At 41.1% G+C, this 20,799-nt stretch overlaps 1 protein-coding gene across 5 annotated transcripts in view; it reads right to left on the bottom strand.

Annotated features, from left to right (window-relative positions):
- XIAP (X-linked inhibitor of apoptosis) overlaps positions 1–20,799 on the bottom strand; it is a 53,292-nt gene that overhangs the window by 8,478 nt on the left and 24,015 nt on the right. For all 5 annotated transcript variants that reach the window (XM_016943774.3, XM_016943775.4, XM_063804384.1 and 2 more), the window contains 5 exons: positions 18,902–19,810; positions 16,724–16,823; positions 14,449–14,527; positions 12,710–12,752; positions 4,787–4,987 (listed from right to left, as the gene is read on the bottom strand). In XM_016943774.3, the coding sequence (XP_016799263.1) occupies positions 4,787–4,987; positions 12,710–12,752; positions 14,449–14,527; positions 16,724–16,823; positions 18,902–19,778 (1,300 nt within the window). In that variant the 5' untranslated portion in view covers positions 19,779–19,810. The remainder of the gene's footprint in view (positions 1–4,786; positions 4,988–12,709; positions 12,753–14,448; positions 14,528–16,723; positions 16,824–18,901; positions 19,811–20,799) is intronic.

Below are 20,799 nucleotides of genomic sequence, written 5' to 3'. Positions count from 1 at the left end.
CATAAACGAAGGCCTCCTGGAGGAAATTATACCTAAAACTGGGTACAAAAGAATGAATTAGGAGTTTACTAGGAGAGGGAGGCCTTGGGGGATAAGGGCAATGGGAGAAAAGTGTTTTAGGCAAAGGAAACAGCATAAACGAGCTCCAAGGAGAGAGACAGAACGTGGCCTACAAGTGCACAGGCAAAGCTTGGGCACAGAATTTGAGAAAATAGCATGAGATGAGGCTACAAAAGGGTGCCTGATCATGAAAGATTAGGCGAGCCACGTAAAGGAGTTTGGACTTGATCCCAAGGGTCCTGGGAGCCAGTGAAGGGTTTTAAACTAGAGACAGATATGATCACATCTATGTCTCAGAAAGGTTTCTCTGGCTAGGGGGTAGAGGAAAGGATTGTTTAATCTCTTTCTTCTTAAAAAGTACCCTCTTGGGCATAATAAAAACTATAGGCTCAAACATGGAATGCATCAGAGATAAGAAGATAAAGCACTTACCCTTAAGAAGCTTCGTCTAATGGGCAGGGCAGAAACCAGTCCCAAAATAGTGTAAAAAGCAAAATGCTCAGCCAGGCCTGGTGGCTCACGCCTGTAATCCCAGCACTTTGGGAGGCTGAGGCGGGCAGATCATTTGAGGTCAGGAGTTCAAGACTAGCCTGGCCAACATGGTGAAACCCCATCTCTACTAAAAATACACACACAAAAAATTAGCTGGGTGTGGTGGTGCATGCCTGTAATCCCAGCTACTCGGGAGGCTGAGGCAGCAGAATCGCTTGAACCTGAGAGATGGAGGTTGCAGTGAGCTGAGATTGTGTGCCACTGCACTCCAGCCTGGGCGACAGAGCGAGACCCTGTCTCAAGAAAAACAAAACAAAACAAAATAAAACAAAACTCTACCAGCACCAGGAGTAGATAAGAAGGAGCTCCTAACTCTGCTGTGGGTGCGGGAGAAAACTTGAAAGAAGTGACTTCTGAGCTGAACCTTGAAACATGAGTTCACAAAGTAGATTCAGGGAGTTGGGGGTAGAGTGGGGAATGGGACTAGGTATACAGATAGAGAAAACGTACTCAAGGCAGAGGAAAAAATACAAGTAAAGAAACGGCACTATAAGCTGATGTATATTATAAGAAAGCATCAACACCAAAAAAAGTCAGAATGAAGTGTGTATTTCATGCCAAAAAAATCAAAAGGAGAACAAGTAATTTCCACATTACTTTTAGATGCAATGCTACAACGAGTTAAAAACAAACAAACAGGCTGGGCGCGGTGGCTCACGCCTGTAATCCCAGCTCTCAGGGAGGCAGAGGCGGGAGGATAGCTTGAGCCCAGGAGTTCGAGACCTGCCTGAGCAATATAGTCAGACCCCGTTCTCCACAAAAAGGAAGAAACAAACAAACAAACAAACAAACAAAGCAACAACAATACTGACACCTAGAGTAGTCAAATTTATAGAGACAAAAAGTAAAATGGTAGTTGCCAGGGGTTGGGAAGAGAGGGAATGGGGAGTTGTTTAATGAACATGTTTTTATTATTATTATTATTTTTTAAAGATGGGGTCTTGCTCTGTATCCCAGGCTGGAGAGCAGTGGTGCAATCACAGCTCATTGCAGCCTTGAGCTCCTGGTCTCAAGCAATCCTCCTGCCTCAGCCTCCCAAGCAGCTGGAACTACAGGCGTGTGCCACCACGCCTGGCTGTTTAATGGATGTAGAGTTTCGGTTTTGCAAGATGAAGAGTTCTGGAGGTTGACTGTGCAACAATGTAAATGTACTTAACACTACGGAACCATACACTAAAAATGGTTAAGATGGTAAACTGTATGTGTATTTTATCACAATTTTTTAAAATCTAAAAAAAAAAAAAAAAAAAAAAACTGAAACAAACCCCAAAACACTGGACCAGAAGTCAGGAAATCTGAATTCTATTCCCAACTATCAGCGTGATCCTAGGCAACAGCCCATCTGTACTTCAGGTTCCCGATTAAGGTCATAAAAGTTATAAAATGGGCTGGGTGCAGTGGTTCATGCCTGTAATCCCAGCACTTTATGAGGCCGAGGCGGGCAGATCACCTGAGGTTGGAAGTTGGAGACTGGCCTGACCAACATGGAGAAACCCCGTCTCTACTAAAAATACAAAATTAACAGGGCGTGGTGGCACATGCCTATAATCCCAGCTACTCAGGAGGCTGAGGCAGGAGAATTGCTTGAACCCGGGAGGTGGAGGTTGCAGTGAGCCAAGATTGCACCATTGCATTCCAGCCTGGGCAACAAAAGTGAAACTCCGTCTCCAAAAAAAAAAAAAAAAAAAAAAAAATTATAAAATAATCTTTAAGGTTCCTTTGGTTCTGATTGTTTGTGATACCATATCATCTCATTTTTTTCTATATTATTTCATCCTTGTATAAAGCCACTAACTTGAGATGGTGATATTCTGGGCATAGATCTTTTCCCCTCAGACCAGTAGTTTACCACTGGCAATTACTTCCCTCTTGGCTTAAAGGTAACTACTGGATTCTACATACTTCTCTACAGCGCCTTTCCCCTTCTCCTCCCCACAAAGCCCTCTTCTAGGTCAGAAGGTTACTGGCACATGAGCAATAAAGGCTAGATAACTTTTGATGTTATTTCTAATATTTGTAATTATTTAAAACCTCTTCTAGAATAAACTGATGTTATTCATTTTACTATTAGAGCAGATTCATATGGAAAGACAGATAAGAAATGAATATGGGTTATTTGATTTTTATATTATATACAGTAATATATATACACATAAAGATTAAAATAAGTACTTTAGTACGTATACTAAATAAAGGGCTTTATCTTACACTACATAATTTTTTCAAAGAAAGAAAAAAAGATACTGATTCGGTACTATTTTTACAAGACCTTTTACTAGGGCATTCTCTGTTACACAGCCATTGGCAAAAAAGTTTAGCACTAAATCTAGGATTTCTCAGTAAGTGACAATGTTATATTTTCTCTAATAACCTTCACCTGCTTCACTTCAGTTAGCCCCATCCTTATTTTATATAAAATTAAAAGATTCTTAGTGCCAGTCTTTCCTCATCAGCTTTTGGGAAGACAAATAGGCAGCAGTCCCAGCATGAGTAGAGAGCCTGTATCAATTACTTGCCTCTCAATTTAGTGAGACTGAGGAGAGTTCAAATGAATTCCAACCCTTAGGCTCTCCTTCCCACACCATCCTAGTTTGTAGTCTCAGTGATAATATGAGCGCCCATTGACTCCTGTTAGATAGAGAAAAGACACTCTCCCTAATGCACAGTCTCTTGATCTCTTCCTATTACAACCTGCTAAACCCTTCTGCTGCAGATACATTAAGGTTTGAAAACTAACAACTTATGGCCAAACAATTAAGCGCGTGTTTAAGATGCAGGAAAAAAATGACACAATTGCTTGTGTTTCTGTTATAGTAGAAAAATTCCAGCCCGGCCAACTTGGCGAAACCCTGTCTCTACTAAAAATACAAAAAATTAGCCGGGCGTGGTGGCACATGCCTGTAATTCCAGCTACTCGGGAGGGTGAGGCAGGAGAATCGCTTGAGCTGGGGAGGCGGAGGTTGCAGTGAGCCAAGATCGTGCCATTGCACTCCAGCCTGGGCGACAGAGTGAGACTCCGTCTTAAAACAAATAAAAAATTAAAAAAAGAAAGAAAGATGACAATTAAAGGGTTTATTTTACCACCACCAAGATAAGTGGAGCTTGTGTAAGTTTTAAATAAATGCATCTATAAGGAAAAAATTGGAAGCTTTCCATTGATTCTTACATCAATGAATATAATTTTAAATATCATTAATGTTCATACTGTTTCATAACTTATATGATTATCTGAATAATGTTTCAAAAGCACTTGAAATATCTTAAAGATCAAAAGGATCTTAAATGCGTCAAAAATAAGTAAACGTTTAAGTTTTTTTAGCAGTAGGAGAATTCTCATCTTTTTGGAGGGAGGATGGTCAAGAGCTTAGAGAACTATTACAGGTAAAGTACCCAAAAGTGTACTCAGTTTGAAACTTCTTCTTTAACCTTCGATGTTGTTGGCAAGCACTACAGTGTCCATCATCCTTAAAGGAGAGATACATATATTTTGAGACAAGATCTCGCTCAGTTGCCCAGGCTGAAGTGTAGTGGCATGATCATGGCTCACTGCAGCCCTGACCTCCCTGGCTCAGGTGATCTTCCCCGCTCAGCCTCCCAGGGAGCTGGGACTACAGGCACACACCACCATGCCCGGCTAATTTTTGTATTTTTTGTAGAGACAGTTTCATTATGCTGTCCAGGCTGGTAGAACTCATATTTTTAATCTTTTTTCCATGATTAATGTAATGATATTTGGAAATGAGGCCTTTGGGAAGTAATTAGGTTTAGATGAGGTCATGGAGACCCCCCATGATGGGATTAGTGTTCCTAAAAGTAGAGGAAAAGAGACCAGAGTACTTGCTCCATCTTGTCCCATCCAATCCCAACCCATGCCATGTGAGGACACAGTGAGAAGGCAGCCATCTGCAAGGCAGGAAGAGGGCCCTCACCAATAACCAAATCAGCCAGCACCTTGATTTTGGAGCCTCCAAAACTGTCAGAAATAAGTCTGTTGTTTAAGACACCTAGTCTATGGAATTTTATTATAGCAGCTTGAGCAGACTAACACACAGCATTAAGGTTACGTTTAAAAAATGTCCATATCCACCTGTCCCAGCCTCCCAAAGTGCTGGGATTACAGGTATGAGCCACCACATCCGGCCCTTTCTTGCTTTTTAAAAACAGCAATGCATACCTTTCTGTAATGAAGTCTGACTTGACTCATCTTGCATACTGTCTTTCTGAGCATTCACTAGATCTGCAACCAGAACCTCAAGTGATTTATAGTTGCTCCCAGATATCTGAATTTTTTCCTCCATTATTTTCTTAATGTCCTTGAAACTGAACCCCATTCGTATAGCTTCTTGTACCATAGGATTTTGGAAGATGGTATCATCTGAAATAAAAATTGGTGAGGAAAAAGAACATAGAATTTAAACAATTATTTTCATTATCACAACTCAATAGCAAAATATAGTTAAAATGAAAAAATTAAGGAGCAAGCGAAAGAACAAAAACAAACCAGCAAAGCAAAGCTGCTTTGGGAAGATTTTTTGAAGTATTCAGGCACTGAAAAATCACTTTCAGAATCTTACAATTAATTGTAAATGCAATGAGTATGTATTTTGTAGTGTTTGAAACGATGCAAGGTAAAATAGGCAAGAAAAAGGTTAAGTGCTTCAAAAATCTGAACTGTTTTGAATCTAGCTGTACTCATTAACAATTAACCTAAGTTACTTAAAGAGTGGATGTTGTTACTGAGTCACTAGCAATTATTTGGGGAAAATGATGGGAAATCAGGGAAGTCCCAGTCTATAACCTTGAATGTGTCAATTTCCTAGCTCTCAAACTTCATTTCTGTAGCAGAGCGGGTAGGACTGAATAAAGCAAGACAGTCAATGGAAACTTGTTTTTATGATACTTAAAGTAGGAACACAGCATGTGTAGGGAAGTGCTAGGAGAGGACACTTATACCCTCTGACTCATCAATTCCACTCTTGGGTATTAAAAATGAGTGTATATCTCTGCCAAAGATATGCACAAGAGTATTCATAGCAGTGTTATTTATAATAGGCCCAAACTGGAAACAACTCAAATGTCCATCATCAGGTGAACAGATACATAAATTGTGGTATATTCATACGCTACACAGCAAGAAAAAAAAAAAAAACTACTGCCACAGACAATATGGATGGATCTCATAGATATAATGAGCAAAACATAATCATAATTCATCATTATGATACAAAAGAGTACCTACTGCATGAGTCCATTTATAAGAACTTCAAAACTAATCTATGGTAATAAACAAAATTAATCTATGGTAATAGAAGCCAGAATATAACTTGGGGGTGGGTACGATGGGGAAGGAGCATGAAAGAACTTTCTAGGGTTGTGGGAATGTTCTATATCTTAATCTGGGGGATAGTCACACAGATAAATATATATATTTTAACATATACATTTTAATATATATTTAACACATATTTAATATATATTTTAACATATATATGTTAAAATTCATCAAGTAGAAAACTTACGATTAGGGTACTTTAAGCACTTTATGTGTGTATGTGTGTGTATATATATATACAAAATCATATATATACAAAATCATATATATACACAAAATCATATATATATAAAATCATATATATACACAAAATCATATATATATAAAATCATATATATAAAATCATATATATATATAATCATATATATATATATATATATATATATTTTTTTTTTTTTTTTTGAGACGTAGTCTCGCTCTGTCACCCAGGCCGGAGTGTAATGGCGCGTCTCGGCTCACTGCAACCTCCACCTCCCAGGTTCAAGCAATTCTCTTGCCTCAGCCTCTCGAGTAGCTGGGATTACAGGCATGCACCACCACGCCTGGCTAATTTTTTTGTATATTTAGTAGAGATGGGGTTTCACTATATTGGCCAGGCTGCTCTCGAACTCCTGACCTCGTGATCCACCTGCCTCAACTTCCCAAAGTGCTGGGATTACAGGTGTGAGCCACTGCGCCCGGCTACTGTATGTATATTATAGCTCAATAAATGTTTTTTGAAAGAGAGGAGGCCGGGTGCAGTGGCTCACACCTGTAATCCCAGCACTTTGGGGAGGCCAAGGGGGATTCCTTGAGGCCTGGAGTTTGAAACCACCCTGGTCAACAAAGTGTGACCCTATCTCTATTAAAAAATAAAAATAAAAGATAAGGCTGGGCATGGTGGCCCACGTCTGTAGTCCCAGCATTTCGGGAGGCTAAGACGGGCAGATCGCTTGAGCCTAGGAGTTCAAAACCCCGTCTCTGCAAAAAATACCAAAAAATAAAAAAAAAATTACCCGGGCATAGTGGTGGGCGCCTGTAGTCCCGGCTACTCAGGAGGCTGAGGCAGGAGAATGGCGTGAACCCCGGAGGTGGAGGTTGCGGTGAGCCAAGATCGCGCCACTGCACTCCAGCCTGGGCGACGGAGCAAGACTCCGTCTCAGAAAAACAAAAAAACAAAACAAACAAACAAAAAGAAAAACTCTGTTGGCAGGTTATAATACAGACAAAAGACCAGTTAGGAGACTACTACAATTGTCCAGTTGAAAAACAAGGAAGGGCCTGAACTAGAGCAGAATAAGTGGGAAAGTCTGAAGCAACATTAAAAAGGTGGAATCCATCAAATTTGATGATTAATTAAATGTAAAAGGATTACAGAGAGCAAAGAGCTTAGGAACAACATAAATTACTGGGCAACCTTGTGAACTGTGGTACTATTAACCAATACAGGAGAAAAAAGTGCAGGATTAGATTCAGTCTGAGTGGTTTTTAGAGATGCATTCTAGGTGGAAATGTCCAGAGGGCAACTAGACATTGCTCTTTCCTGCTTCTCCTATCTTTGACTTGTTTTTATTTTCAGTTTGTTTTGTTGCTCCATTACTTGTGCCCACCTAATTAGATGTTGGTGGCTCCCTTCCATTCCCTCATCGACCCTTCTGAAAAATGGTCTTTCCAGCCGGGCGCAGTGGCTCACGCCTGTAATCCCACCACTTTGGGAGGCTGAGGTGGATCACCTGAGGTCAGGAGTTCAAGACCAGCCTGGCCAACATGGCGAAACCCTGTCTCTACTAAAAATACAAAAATTAGCCGGGCGCAGTGGCATGTGCCTGTAGTCCCAGCTATTGGGGAGGCTGATGCAGGAGAATCGCTTGAACCCGGGAGTCGGTGGTTGCAGTGAGCCAAGATCGCACTACTGCACTCCAGCCTGGGTGACAGAGCGAGGCTCCGTCTCCGGAAAAAAAAAAAAGGTCTTTCCAGACACTTTCCCTACCAGCAACATCTTACTCTCCTTTATACAGGTTTTATTATCCTCCTACTTCAATGTCCTGCAGGTATCTCAAACTCAACTTGCTAAAAACAAAAAGGAAGGACGTGGACCCCTACCTGATACCATATACAAAAATTAACTCAAAATGGATCAAAGACCAGAATGTAAGATATAACACCATAAAACTCTTAGAAGAAAACATAGGTATAAACCTTGGTGACCCTGGATTAGGCAATGGTTTCTTAAATATGACATTAAAAGCATGAGCAACACACACAGAAAAATAGATAAATTGGATGTCATAAAAATTAAAGATGTTTCGCTGGGCACGGTGGCTCACGCCTGTAATCCCAGCACTTTGGGAGTCCGAGGCAGGCGGATCACCTGAGGTCAGGAGTTCGAGACGAGCCTCAACATGGAGAAACCCCGTCTCTACTAAAAATACAAAATTAGCCAGGCATGGTGGTGCACGCCTGTAATCCCAGCTACTGGGGAGGCAGAGGCAGGAGAATTGCTTGAACCTGGGAGGCGGAGGTTGTGGTGAGCTGAGATGGCACCATTGCACTCCAGCCTGGGCAACAAGAGCAAAACTCCGTCTCAAAAAAATAAAAAATAAAAAATTAAAGACGTTTATGCTTCGAAGAACACCAAGAAAGTGAAAAAGGTGGCCGGGTGCAGTGGCTCACGCCTGTAATTCCAGCACTTTGGGAGGCTGAGGTGGGCAGATCACGAGGTCAGGAGTTTGAGACCAGCCTGGCCAACATGGTGAAACCCCATCTCCACTAAAAATACAAAAAAAATTAGCCAGCCATGGTGGTGCACACCTGTAATCACAGCTACTCTGGAGGCTAAGGAAGGAGAATTGCTTGAGCCCGGGAGGTGGAGGTTGCAGTGAGCAGAGATCACGCCTCTGCACTCCAGACTGGGCAACAGAGCAAGACTCCGTCTTGGGGAAAAAAAAAAAAAAAGGAAACCCACACAATGGGAGAAAATACTTGCAAATCATAAATCTGACAGGGACTTTTATATATAAATAACTATCATCTTCATTTAGAAAGTAAAAGAAGCCAAAAAAAAAAGAACTGTAATATATAAAGATCTCTTTTAACTCAATAACAAAAAGATAACCCATCCCCCTAGACTGTTCGGTAGAAAAAGGACAACCCAAATAAAAAATGGTCAAGGCTGGGCACAGTGGATCACACCTGTAATCCCAGCACTTTGGGAGGCCAAGGGAGGCAGATTGTTTGAGCCCAGGGGTTCGAGACCACCAGGGCAACAATGGCGAAACCTTCTCTCTATAAAAAATACAAAAATTAACTGAGTGTGGTGGCGCACACCCATAGTCCCAGCTACCCGGAAGACTGAGGCAGCAGAATTGCTTGAGCCAGGGAGGTCGAGGCCACAGTGAGCGTGACTGTACTATTGCACTCCAGCCCAGGTGACTGAGCAAGACCCTGTCTCAAAAAAAAGAAAAAATAAAATAAAAAATGGGTCGGGCATGGTGGCTCACACCTGTAATCCCAGCACTTTGGGAGCCCAAGGTGGGTGGATCACCTGAGGTCAGGAGTTCAAGACCAGCCTGGCTAACATGGCAAAACCCCGTCCCTACTAAAAATACAAAAATTAGCCAGGTATGGTGGTGAGCACCTGTAATCCTAGCTACTAGGGAGGCTGAGTCAGGAGGATCGCTTGAACCCAGGAGGCGGAGGTTGCAGTCAGCCGAGATCTTACCACTGCACTCCAGCCTAGGTGACAGAGCAAGACTCCGTCTCAAAAAAAAAAAAAAAAAAAAAAAAAGTCAAAGGAGATGAACAGACGTTTCTACAAAGAAGATTTACAAATGGCCAATAGGCACATGAAAAGATGCTCAATATCATTAATCATCAGGGAAATGCAAAACAAAACCACAATGAGATACCATGTCACATCCACTAGAATGGCTGTGATAAATAAGACAGATAATGAATGTAGAGAAAATGAAATCCTCATACACTTCTGGTAGGAATGTTAAAGGGTGCAGTCACTTTGGAAATCTGTCTGATAGTTTATCAAAAGGTTAAATATAGAATAACCACATGACCCAGCAATTCCATCCCTGGATATATACCCAAGAGAACTGGGTATATAACATGTCTATACAAAAACTTATGCACAAATGTTCATAGAACCATCATTCATAATAGTCAAAAAGTAGAAACAAGCCAAATGTCAACTGACAAATGGATAAACAAAATGTGGTATTATTTATACAATGGACTCTTTTTCTACATTAAAAAAGAATGAAGTACTCATATATGCTACAACATGGATACACCTTGAGGACACATATTACATTATTCCATTTATATTAAATGTCCAGAATAGGCAAGTCCATAGAGACAGAAAGTAGATTACTGGTTGCTTTGGCCTAGGGGTAGGGTGGGCAATGGAGAATGACTGTTGATGGGTGAGCATGGAGTTTCTTGCTGGGGTAATGATAGTGTTCTGCAATTAAATAGTAGTAATGCCACTCACTGCGTAGTGGGTAGCCCTGCTCTGCAGGAGCAGTCATGGAGCTGAATTTATGTTTTATTTATTTATTTATTTACTTACTTACTTACTTATTTATGTTTGAGATAGAATCTCGGTCCATCACCCAGGCTGGAGTGCAGTAGCATGATCTCAGCTCACAGAAACCTCCGCCTTCCAGGTTCAAGAAATTTTTATGCCTCAGCCTCCCAAGTAGCTGGAACTATAGGTGCGTGCCACCACGCCCTGGTAATTTTTGTATTTTTTTTTTTTTGAGGTAGAGTTTTGCTCCTTTTTGCCCAGGGTGTAGTGCAATGGCGTGGTCTCGGCTCACTGCAACCTCTGCCTCCCAGGTCCAAGCAATTCTCCTGCCCCAGCCTCCCAAGTAGCTGGGATTACAGGCGTGCAGCACCATGCTCAGCTAATTTTGTATTTTTAGTAGAGACGGAGTTTCACCATGTTGGCTGGGCTGGTCTCGAACTCTGGACCTCAGGTGATCCACCTGCCTTGGCCTCCCAAAGTGCTGGGATTACAGGCGTGAGCCACCACACCCAGCCGCTTGTAATTCTTAAGATACTAAATAGATGATGGTACCAGTTTAGGAAGTGGGGAATCACTAGACATATTCTAAATTAAACTTTCTACTACTTTTGAAATATGCCTAAGTTGAAAATGAGATCTGCCCTGTGATGTAGGATTCAGAAGACCTTGCTTGTGGTCCTAGTTCCACTAACTATTTGTAATGTGATTGTGCGCAAGTCACTTAACCTCTCTGACTCTGTTTCTTCATCTGAAAAGTGGGGATAACAATTACCTTCCTTGCTTAGCATAATATCTTTCTCTGCCCACTTTTTGAGTTTTAAAACCTCTACTTCTCCATGAGGTAACAGGAGGTAAACAAACCAAAACTTACACCTCTGTGAAGAAGCTGAGGAAGGTACAATGACAGTATGGGATAAAGAAGCAGGTGGGTTAGGGCTTATCAGGGTAATGGCACACTAGTAGAAAACTGAAATAATTTTGGCTTACTTAAGGAACTCCAGGTACAAAAAGACACTTCACCCTTTCTCTTGTGATTTTAGCAGAGATGGCAATGAGGCAACCTATCAGTGTTCCTCCTGAACTTGGAAAAACTATCTGATGGCCTACTAACATTTTTAATACGGACACGTCTGACTGATTTTTTTTTTTCTTTTATTTTCTTTTTGAGACGGAGTCTTGCCCTGTTGCCCAGGCTAGAGTGCACTGGCACGATCTCAGCTGGCTGCAATCTCCACTGTCCAGGTTCAAGCGATTCTCCCGCCTCGGCCTCCCGAGTAGCTGGAATTACAGGCGCACACCATCACGCCCGGCTAATTTTTGGATTTTTAGTAGAGATGGGGTTTTGCCATGTTGGCTAGGATGGTCTTGAACTCCTCGGCCTCCCAAAGTGCTGGGATTACAGGTGTCAGCCACTGCACCCAGCCTCTGACTGCAATTTATAAGTACTTCATTAAATTATTTTTTTCATTTTTGTTTTTTGAGACGGAATCTCGCTCTGTCGCCAGGCTTGAGTGCAATGGCATGATCTCGGCTCACTGCAACCTCCACCTCCTGGGTTCAGGCAATTCTCCTGCCTCAGCCTCCCAAGTACGTGGGACTACAGGTGTGCACCACCACATCCAGCTAATTTTTTTTTTTTTGTATTTTTAGTAGAGACGGGGTTTCACCATGTTAGCCAGGATGGTCTCGATCTCCTGACCTCGTGATTGGCCTGCCTCGGTCTCCCAAAGGGCTGGGATTACAGGCGTGAGCTACCACGCCCGGCCGCCTAAATTCTTAAATTTATAGTAATGTCATCTCAAATAAATATATCATGGTGACCTTGGAAGAACATGCTTATCTTTCCACCCCATAAATAACAACTATAATAAATTGGCAGTTAAAGGCCGGGTGCGGTGGCTCATGCCTGTAATCCCAGCACTTTGGAAGGCCGAGGCGGGCGCATCACAAGATCAGGAGTTTGAGACCAGCCTGGCCAATATGGTAAAACTCCGTCTCTACTAAAAATATAAAAAGTTAGCCGGGCATGGTGGCGCAGGCCTGTAGTCCCAGCTACTTGGGAGGTTGAGGCAGGAGAATCGGTTGAACCCGGGAGGCAGAGATTGCAGTGAGCTGAGATCGCACCACTGCACTCCAGCCTGGGCAACAGAGTGAGACTCAGTCTCTAAATAAATAAATAAATAAATAAATAAATAAATAAATAAATTGGCAGTTAAATTAAAAGGATAGTTAACAAGCATATTTACCAATTCTTCTAGTTAGTGATGGTGTTTTCTCAGTAGTTCTTACCTGTAACAGAAATAGGAACTGTAAGTTAGAATTATTTTTGGTAGAGGCAATCATTTCCATTTGAAAAGTGAAATTAATCATAAATTTAAAATAAATTGGCTTTATTCCAATTCAATATATGAATATTGACAAGAGGCATAGCCTGATGGAGCTAGAAGGAAGTCATAAGATTATCTAATCTAATCCCTTCATTTTACAAACAAAAAGCTGAGGCCCAGGGAGAATGAATGACTTCAAGGTAGAGTCACTGGGGGCAACTCTAGTCTCCCATTTTAGTCCAGGGTTCTTTCCACCTATTACTGATGCCTTGGCCACCTCAATTCATCCTATCAATTTATTTATTTATTTAATTTATTTATTTTTTATTTTTGAGATGGAGTGTCACTCTTGTTGCCCAGGCTGGAGTGTAGTGGCGTGATCTCAGCTCACTGCAACCTCCACCTCCCAGGTTCAAGCAATTCTCCTGCCTCAGTCTCCCCAGTAGCTGAGATTACAGGCGCCCGCCATTACGCCTAGCTAAATTTTTGTATTTTTAGTAGAGACGGGGTTTCATCATGTTGGTCAAGCTGGTCTCGAACTCCTGACCTTGGGTGATCCATCCGCCTCGGCCTCCCAAAGTGCTGGGATTACAGGCGTGAGCCACCGTGCCCAGCGCCCATCCTATCAATTTAGATATATTTGAGATTTTAAATACTGTCTGCAAAAACTTAAAACTACTTATGAGTACAAAGCACATTATACAAAGATCTAATTTCAGAAGGCTAAGGGACTTTTAATATTTTAGTTCTTCAAGCCCATTTTTGCCTACAATGATACTTAAATCAGTTCATCCTGATTATCTTTTGACAAATTTACTTCAGGTAAAGAATAAGAAACACTTTTTAGGCTCTCTCTTTTTTTTTTTTTTTTAAGAGATAGGGTTTCCCTTTCTCACTCAGGCTGGAGTACAGTGGAATGAACCTGGCTCACTGAATCCTCTGACCTTCTGGGCTCAAGCCATCCTCCCGCCTCAGCCGCCCAAGTAGCTGGGACTACAGGCATGTACCACAAGTCTGGCTAATTGGTTTTTAAAATTTTTTGTAGAGACAGGGTCTCACTATGTTGCCTAGGCTGATCTCAAACTCCTGGGCTCAAGCAATCCTCTCACCTTGGCCTCTCAAAATGTTGGAATTACAGGTGTGAAACACTGCCCAGCTAGCTCTCATCTTTTTTTTTTTTTTTTTTTTTTTTCTTTTTTATTGATCATTCTTGGGTGTTTCTCGCAGAGGGGGATTTGGCAGGGTCACAGGACAATAGTGGAGGGAAGGTCAGCAGATAAACAAGTGAACAAAGTTCTCTGGTTTTCCTAGGCAGAGGACCCTGCGGCCTTCCGCAGTGTTTGTGTCCCTGGGTACTTGAGATTAAGGAGTGGTGATGACTCTTAACGAACATGCTGCCGTCAAGCATCTGTTTAACAAAGCACATCTTGCACCGCCCTTAATCCATCTTTAAAGCCCATCATACATTTATTATTTTGTTTTTAACTTAAAATTTGTGTTTTGATGTAATGTACACATATATTGATTTATAATACTATACTGTGAATATCGCATGAAGAAATAACTATAAAACAAATGATATAATATAAATTACATAATGAAAATATAAATTATAATTTGAAATGTGAATTTGAAAATATAAATTATATGAGACTTACCAGACACTCCTCAAGTGAATGAGTTAAATGAATATTGCTTATATATTCTTGTCCCTTCTGTTCTAACAGATATTTGCACCTAAACAATTAAAAGATTAAACTTTAGTAGCTGATAAATTAGTGAAGTATAAGCAAAGATATAATCTCCATCATATTAATTATATTAATTCCATTAACTTGCTTTTCAGTACTTCTAAGGAGCCACAAAGTAAAATGTTACCCAATTCCCTATCCCACTGTCATTTTAAGGTTAAAAAAGTTCCCTTTGTTATGCTACCTATGCTAATGTTAGTAGAGCAAAAAATATCAACTTGAGAACTTTCTAAAACAAGTTATTAAATTAGCACCTTGACTTTTGTTATTTTTTTTTTTTTGAGACAGAGTCTCTCTCTGTCACCCAGGCTGGAGTGCAGTGGCACGATCTTGGCTTACTGCAACATTCGCCTTCCGGGTTCAAGCGATTCTCCTGTCTTAGCCTCCTGAGTAGCTGGGATTACAGGCATGCACCACTACTCCCGGCTAATTTTTGTATTTTTAGTAGAGACAGGGTTTCACCATGTTGGTCAGGCTGGTCTCAAACTCCTCACCTGAAGTGATCTCCCTGCCTCAGCCTCCCGAAGTGCTGGGATTACAGGCGTAAGCCACCATGCCCGGCTAGTTTTTTTTTTTTTTTTTTTTTTTTTGAGACAGTGTCTCACTCTGTCGCCCAGGCTGGAGTGCAGTGGCGCCGAGTGCAGTGGCATCAGCTCACCACAACCTCTGCCTCCCCAGCTCAAGTGATCGTCTTACCTCAGCCTCATGAGTAACTGGAACTACAGGTGTGTGCCATCATGACTGGCTAATTTTTTTTTTTGTATTTTTTGTAGAGACAGGGTCTTACTATGTTGCCCAGGCTGGTCTCAAACTCTTGGGCTCCAGCAATCCACCCGCCTCAGCCTCCCAAAGTGCTGAGATTATAGACGCGAGCCACCACACTCCAACCAGAGATCTTAAAATGTGAACAACTGTATGTCATAGAGATAATGAGATACATTAATATTTCCTAGGGGTATGATGGCTTCTTAAGGAATCTCCTTGGCAATATGGGCTCTCATGCTGATCATAAAAGAGCCTACTTCCAACAACAAAAAAGCACACATTTCCTAATCTGTATTTAAAAATTGGATAATCTAGAGGCCAAGCAAGGTGGAGCATGCTTGTAGTCCCAGCACTTTGGGAGGCTGATGTGGGTGGATCACCTGAGGTTGGGAGTTCAAGACCAGCCTGACCAACATGGTCAAACCCCGTCTCTACTAAAAATATAAAAAATTAGCTGGGCGTGGTGGCAGGCACCTGTAGTCCCAGCTACTCAGGAGGCTGAGGCAGGAGAATCACTTGAACCCAGGAGGCGGAGATTGCAGTGAGCTGAGATAGCACCATTGCACTCCAGCATGGGTGACAAGAGCAAAACTCTGTCTCAAAAAAAAAAAAGAAATGGGATAATCTAGAGGCCAGGCGCAGTGGCTCACACCTGTAATGCCAACACTTTGGGAGGCCGAGGCGGGCCGATCACCTGAGGTCAGGAGTTCAAGACCAACCTGGCCAACATGGTGATACCCTGTCTCTACTAAAAAATACAAAAATTAGCCAGAATCCCAGCACTTTGGGAGGCCGAGGCGGGCGGATCACAAGGTCAGGAGATCAAGACCATCCTGGCCAACATGGTGAAACCCTGCCTCTATTAAAAATACAAAAAATTAGCTGGGCGTGGTGGCACTTGCCTGTTGTCCCAGCTACTCGGGAGGCTGAGGCAGGAGAATCGCTTGAACCTGGGAGGCGGAGGTTGCAGTGAGCCAAGATCACACCACTGCACTCCAGCCTGGCAACAGAGTGAGACTCCATATCAAAAAAAAAAAAAAAAAATTAGCCAGGCATGGTGGCAGTGGCGGGTGCCTGTAATCCCAGCTACTCAGGAGACTGAGGCACAAGAATCACTTAAACCTGGGAGGCGGAGGTTGCAGTGAGCCAAGATTGCACCACTGCACTCCAGCCTGCAAAAGAGAGTGAGACTTCGTCTCAAAAAAAAAAAGGGATAATCTGAATGTCATAGATATCACACATAAGCAGTGAATGTTTTTGGTCATCAGAGAAGGCTTATAAACCTTGCTCATTTTTATAAACCTAGCATGAATTTCAAGCCATAGTGAAGGCAAAAATAGTTGAGGTAAAAAGTAATTCAAGTCTCCCACTGCATGCTATCCAACTTGCCTGTACAATGAACAATTAAATATCTTACCCTGGATACCATTTAGCATGTTGTTCCCAAGGGTCTTCACTGGGCTTCCAATCAGTTAGCCCTCCTCCACAGTGAAAGCACTTTACTTTATCACCTTCACCTACGAAAACACACAGGAATATATGTATTTGTGCAATTAGAAGCTTACACAAAAATATTCATTTAACACCTAAAAATTAAGCACATCTAAAAAACATGAAAATCTCACAGCTTAAAACAAGACATTCAAATTCACATCTAAGTAACAGATATGATCTTTATCCTTTGAGGAAGAAATACACACTAAATTCACTGATTCAATGTGAGGTATTTTTACAGAAGACAAAAATAAAACTGCCCAAGTTTTATTAAAAACTAAAATTGTTACTTTCTTTCTTTTTTTGAGACTGAGTCTGGCTCTGTTCCCCAGACTGGAGTGCAATGGCGCAGTCTTGGTTCACTGCAACCTTTGCCTCCTGAGTTCAAGTGATTCTCCTGCCTCAGCCTCTCAAGTAGCTGGGATTACAGGCATGCGCCACCACACCCGGCTAATTTTTTATATCTTTGGTAGAGATGGGGTTTCACCATGTTGGCCAGCCTGATCTTGAACTCCTGACCTCAAGTGATCCACCCGCCTCGGCCTTCCAAAGTGTTGGGATTACAGGCGTAAGCCACTGTACCTGGCATACTTTATTTTCATTTATTTATTTATTTATTTATTTATTTATTTATTTATTATTATTTTTTTCTGAGATGGAGTTTTACTCTTGTTGCCCAGGCTGGAGTGCAATGGCGCGATCACGGCTCACTGCAACCTCTGCCTTCTGGGTTCAAGTGATCCTCCTGCCTCAGTCTCCCGAGTAGCTGGGACTACAGGCGCGTGCCATCACGCCCAGCTAATTTTTATATTTTTAGTAGAGACGGGGTTTCACCATGTTGGCCAGGCTGGTCTTGAACTCCTGACTTCAGGTGATCCACCCACCTCAGCCTCCCAAAGTGCTGGGATTACAGGCGGGAGCCACCGCACCCGGCCATACTTTCTTTTTAGTATGTTATTTGGGCCACCAATATTGTCCTTACTGTTTCAAACTGTGAAATTTTAAAACAAGTTATGTTTCAAGTATTAGTAACATTAAAGTTCTACATAATGAAATTGTAAGTTTCTCTAAGTTTATAGCTACATGACACTAAACAAACCTTCAAGATTACTATATGATGGTACATAAATAAAATCTTTCGAAATAACCAATATTTTATAGGCATTATTCAATCTTAAAATAAATGGGTCAAATATATAATGGTATAACTTTTAAAAATATCTTTAGAAGCAATCACTCCAATGGCCCTTCCTGAAATGTCTACCACAGTCCATTTGAAAGTACTCATATGGCCGGCGCAGTGGCTCATGCCTGTAATCCCAGCATTTTGGGAGGCCAAGGCGGGTGGATCACAAGGTCAGGAGTTCGAGACCAGCCTGGCCATGGTGAAACCCCGTCTCTACTAAAAGTACAAAAATTAGCCAGGCATGGTGCATGCACCTGTAATCCCAGCACTTTGGGAGGCCGAGGCGGGTGGATCACCTGAGGTCAGGAGTTTGAGACCAGCCTGACCAACAGGGAGAGACCCTGTCTCTACTAAAAATACAAAATTAGCCGGGCGTGGTGGCACATGCCTGTAATCCCAGCTACTCAGGAGGCTGAGGCAGGAGAATCGCTTGAACCCGGGAGGTGGAGGCTGTGGTGAGCCTAAATCACGCCCTTGCACTCCAGCCTGGATAACAAGAGCGAAACTCTGTCTCAAAAACAAACAAACAAACAAAGCTATTGTGAAGCTTAGAGAAAATGCATGAAGTATATATATTGAGCACTTATAGTAATTGCTCAATAAATGATGGTTAATATTACTATTAGACCCATTTTGCTATTAGGGATGTCTACCATCTTTTGCAAGTTATCTACTTCCTAAAAACAATTACATGAAGAGAAGCATGACTCATAATATGGTAGTCTTTTTCACATAAATTCAGTAGTTACATTACAGGTTCAACATAAGAGTTCAAGGAATAATACAGATATATATATAATCATGCCAAGTTATACCTAAATATTTACCAGTTCAGGGGGCTAAGGGCATCTATTTACTTTTTATGAGCCCTGGCATACTTGGGAAGCTATTTATTGGTTTTATAATAAAGTTTACCTAAAGCATAAAATCCAGCTCTTGCAAGCTGCTCCTTGTTAACTGAGTATATCCATGTCCCAAAAGTAAAGATCCGTGCTTCATAATCTGCCATGGATGGATTTCTTGGAAGATTTGTTGAATTTGGGAAATTCCTATCAGAACTCACAGCATCAGATTCACTTCGAATATTAAGATTCCGGCCCAAAACAAAGAAGCAATTAGGAAAGTGTCGCCTGTGTTCTGACCAGGCACGATCACAAGGTTCCCAATTTTTCAGTTTTCCACCACAACAAAAGCACTGCACTTGGTCACCAATACCTGTGTAGTAGAGTCCAGCACTTGCTAACTCTCTTGGGGTTAGGTGAGCATAGTCTGGCCAGTTCTGAAAGGACTTTAATCTAGCTTCTTCACTATACATGGCAGGGTTCCTCGGGTATATGGTGTCTGATATATCTACAACCTGCCCAGTTCTCAAAAGATAGTCTGCATGTGTCTCAGATGGCCTGTCTAAGGCAAAATGATTTCTGCTTCCCAGATAGTTTTCAACTTTGTACTGACCATTCTGGATACCAGAATTTGTAGACTGCGTGGCACTATTTTCTAGATAAAAGCCGTTGATAAATCTGCAATTTGGGGATACTTTCCTGTGTCTTCCAACTGCTGAGTCTCCATATTGCCATCTATCTACAGCTGCATGACAACTAAAGCACCGCACGGTATCTCCTTCACCAGTATAAAGAAACCCTGCTCGTGCCAGTGTTGATGCTGAAACAGGACTACCACTTGGAAAATTAGCAAAAGTTTTTAATCTATTAAACTCTTCTACAAATTCTTCTTCCTTATTGATGTCTGCAGGTACACAAGTTTTAGATCCTTCAAAACTGTTAAAAGTCATCTTCTCTTGAAAATAGGACTTGTCCACCTTTTCTAAAAAGAGAACATTATATTAGGAAATCCAAAATGTGAAACACAAGCAATAGACTTTTGTTATAGGAGCTAACATATTATCCACTTATGACATAAAAATAACTACACGACCGCTAAGAAACATTCTAATTCTAAATACTAGAGTTCAACATTACCACATCATTCAAGTCATAAAGTAAAATGTAGCATTTTTGTTTTCTCTTTTTGAGGAAAGTAATATTTAAGCAGGCAGAATAAAACTAATAATTTTTAAATGCTTATTTTACATAAATATGTAAACTGTGATGCAGAATATATTATAATTATTAACCATGTCAAATCATTAATTAGGAAAAACATGAAAGAAGCATAAAATATGCAGATTATTAAAATCTATGCATAATTGTTATAATGAATCATTATATATTCAAGGCATCAAAGTTGTTTTTACAAGTTAAAAAATGTTCAGAATGTTAATGAATTAATTTTTAATATCTCTTTGCTTAGTAAAATATGTTTTAATCATAATATTGGTTCCAATGTGTTCTTTAAGAGTATGAAATATTTCTGATTTTCATGCATGAATGAGAGCCCTTTTTTTGTTGTAACTGGATAATTACAGATATATATGTAACACTGCCCTCTAGAGGGTGGCTCAGGAAAAATTCTAAGTACCTGCAAACCTTAATTGCTGTTACTTTTTTTTTTTTTGCCCATGACATACATGTGCCCTGCAGTTACTTTTGCTATTAACTTCCCTTGGTCAAGTAACAATCTGTTCAAATGGAAGATAAGTATTGCTGCAGTCTTATTAGAGCTGCCAAATTACAGCTGGTAATTTTAACCCAGATAAAATACTAAAAGGAACCCGTTAGGTTATGAGAAGGGTATCAATTATTAGAAAGATAATTTATCCTCCAAACCTGGACACTTCTCAAAGTGAAAAATCACACTAGTAATAATCACACTGGGACAACAGGCATAAATCAGGGTTGCCCCAGGCAAACTAG

Source organism: Pan troglodytes, chromosome X (assembly GCF_028858775.2).
Source record: "Pan troglodytes isolate AG18354 chromosome X, NHGRI_mPanTro3-v2.0_pri, whole genome shotgun sequence".
Classification (NCBI taxonomy): Eukaryota; Metazoa; Chordata; class Mammalia; order Primates; family Hominidae; genus Pan; species Pan troglodytes.
The sequence above is the reverse complement of the archived record's forward strand: the minus strand, read 5'-3'. Positions and strand labels throughout refer to the sequence as shown.